Consider the following 2,197-nt stretch of genomic DNA (forward strand, 5'->3'; position numbering starts at 1 on the left):
ACTCTCCAATCTTTGTGTTCAGTCTACTAGAAGGTTGCCAGTTTTGCAGTTTAATGTATTACCGCAACCACTGTTTCCGCAACTAGTTATGATTTTTGCTTTACTAATCGGTTGCAGGAAGATCACATTGCCCACACTATATACTATCAGCAGTTCCAAATTTTCCGAGTTACAATGATTTATTATCAACATATATATAGTTGCACATATTCTGTTATAATGACTGCTCCTGATTTAACTATTGCTTCTTATATTGGTTTGACAAAGCTCAGATGTTGTTTGAGTAGCGACCTAGACAAAAACAATTTGTATATTCCCAGATGGGATTGCCTAAATCAACCAATTTTCTTATATTAGCCAAGCTGAAAAAGCACAAGCACTTCTGCCATCCTTAATTTGCATTCAGATCAAATTGGACAACACTATTCTCATAGAAATCACATCATTACGACTCAATCAGACAAAGTTCATTCACATGAGGACACATTTGACCTTGCAACAACAAAATAAATGACGTGAGAAACAAAAAGGGGTCAAACTAAACCTGCAAGAAACCTTGAGGTAGAAGGTCAGACATTCTTCAACTTGTTCATCTTTGAAGGAGGCCATCGCCCTTTCTTTCTGAGTTTTCGTTTGCGAACAAGTCTTTTCCTTCGAAGTCTTATCTTCTTGGCCAGCTTCATCCTTGTCTTCTGCTCCAGCCTTTCTTGCAGCTTGGACTCCAATGGAAGCTTATCAACAGGTACCACCTCGTCCTTGCTATCTGAAGGGGCCTCAGTACCCTCAACTGGATCAGAAGAAGCCTTCACAACTACTGAAACCGACTTTTTGACAACTATGGGCAAGTTAAGTCGAACTCCATTGAAAGATTTCGGGTGTAGGTCAATGATGGGATTCATGTGCATCCTGTAAACTGAAAACCCAAAAAAGAAACAAAATATCTTCACATGAACATGAGCTGGGAATCGAGGACGAATGCTTTGACATCACAAAATAAGATTCAACTATAGCAAAACGAAAAACACAAGCAACAAGGAAGCAAATCATTTTATTTCATTAAAGATAACAGAAGCAGATTCTAAAACGCATAGGAAAAAGAGCAATGTCAAACGTTTATGGAGCATGAAGTAAGTAGATTACGAACAAGAAACGAAAGCAAAATTCAATACAGTTTCCCAACATAGCTTTGTATTAAACCCCATACATACTGAGGGAAAATTGCAAAGGGCGGCTCAAATTCAACAATGTCCATTCTCAATTTTCCAATTTCTTAGTATATATTCTCATCCCAACAAAATAAATGCAGACATAACAATTTGAGAGCTAGAGAGCTTACTAGCGGCGGTGACATTTGAAGGCGATGTTGGACGATATGACACGGCGTTGAGTGCCAGGTGATTAGAGCACAAAAGAAGAGCCATTTTCGGGCTTCTCTTCTCTTCTCTTCCCTTCCCTTTTCTTCAGGATTGAGTTTTGGTTGGTTTTGCTGTGGCTTTTGCCTTTTTGGATAAGCCGATGCAGGAACCTACATCCTTCCAAATTTCTAATAAGAATACCCCACGTGTTCACCCGATCATCCTACGGTTCAAGTTTTTTTTTGGTCGAGAAAGACAATTTCATTAAGCCACAGCGGGCAAGAGGAAAACAAGAAAGAGAAAGCCCGCAGGCTACACAAAAGGGGGAAGGCATGAGCCTTGGATTAAGCTAAAGGGGGCCCTGGAAGGCCACCACTTCTCAGAATAGAAATCAAGGAGGTAGGGGGCCTGTTGGCCCAGTCTTGAGAGCACGACCTCCTCTTGGCAAGCTTAGCCGCTGCATCCGCAACACGGTTTGCTTCACGAGGGACCCAATGGAATCTGATCCCGGTAAAAAGAGTCTTCAAATGAAACACTCTGCTCAACATGTGTGAAATCCTCCAATTTGGAGAGGAAGAAGGGTTATTGAGAGCATGGAAAAGCTCCTGGCAATCGCCTTCTATGATAATATTCTGGATCGTTAGGAACACAGCTAGTTGAAGGCCCTTTACCACTGCATCTGCCTCAACTTCAATGGGTGAATTGTGATTACCCAGGATACTGGCACCTGCAATTGAGTTGCCTCGATGATTCCTTACTATAACCCTAATACCACTTTTGTGAATGACATTATCCCAAGCTCCATCCACATTCACTTTAACAGAAGGAAAGATGGGAGGCTG

At 41.3% G+C, this 2,197-nt stretch overlaps 1 protein-coding gene across 1 annotated transcript; it reads right to left on the bottom strand.

Moving 5' to 3' along the window:
• Positions 1-363: 363 nt before the first annotated feature.
• On the bottom strand, positions 364-1,501 carry LOC112171881 (50S ribosomal protein 5, chloroplastic). The gene is made up of 2 exons (XM_024309011.2): positions 1,337-1,501; positions 364-913 (listed from the first exon to the last, which is right to left on the bottom strand). The coding sequence occupies exons 1-2, from the start codon at positions 1,419-1,421 to the stop codon at positions 570-572; spliced, it is 429 nt and encodes a 142-aa protein (XP_024164779.1). The 5' UTR covers positions 1,422-1,501; the 3' UTR covers positions 364-569.
• Positions 1,502-2,197: the final 696 nt, after the last annotated feature.

This window comes from Rosa chinensis, chromosome 1, assembly GCF_002994745.2.
Source record: "Rosa chinensis cultivar Old Blush chromosome 1, RchiOBHm-V2, whole genome shotgun sequence".
Taxonomy (NCBI): domain Eukaryota; kingdom Viridiplantae; phylum Streptophyta; class Magnoliopsida; order Rosales; family Rosaceae; genus Rosa; species Rosa chinensis.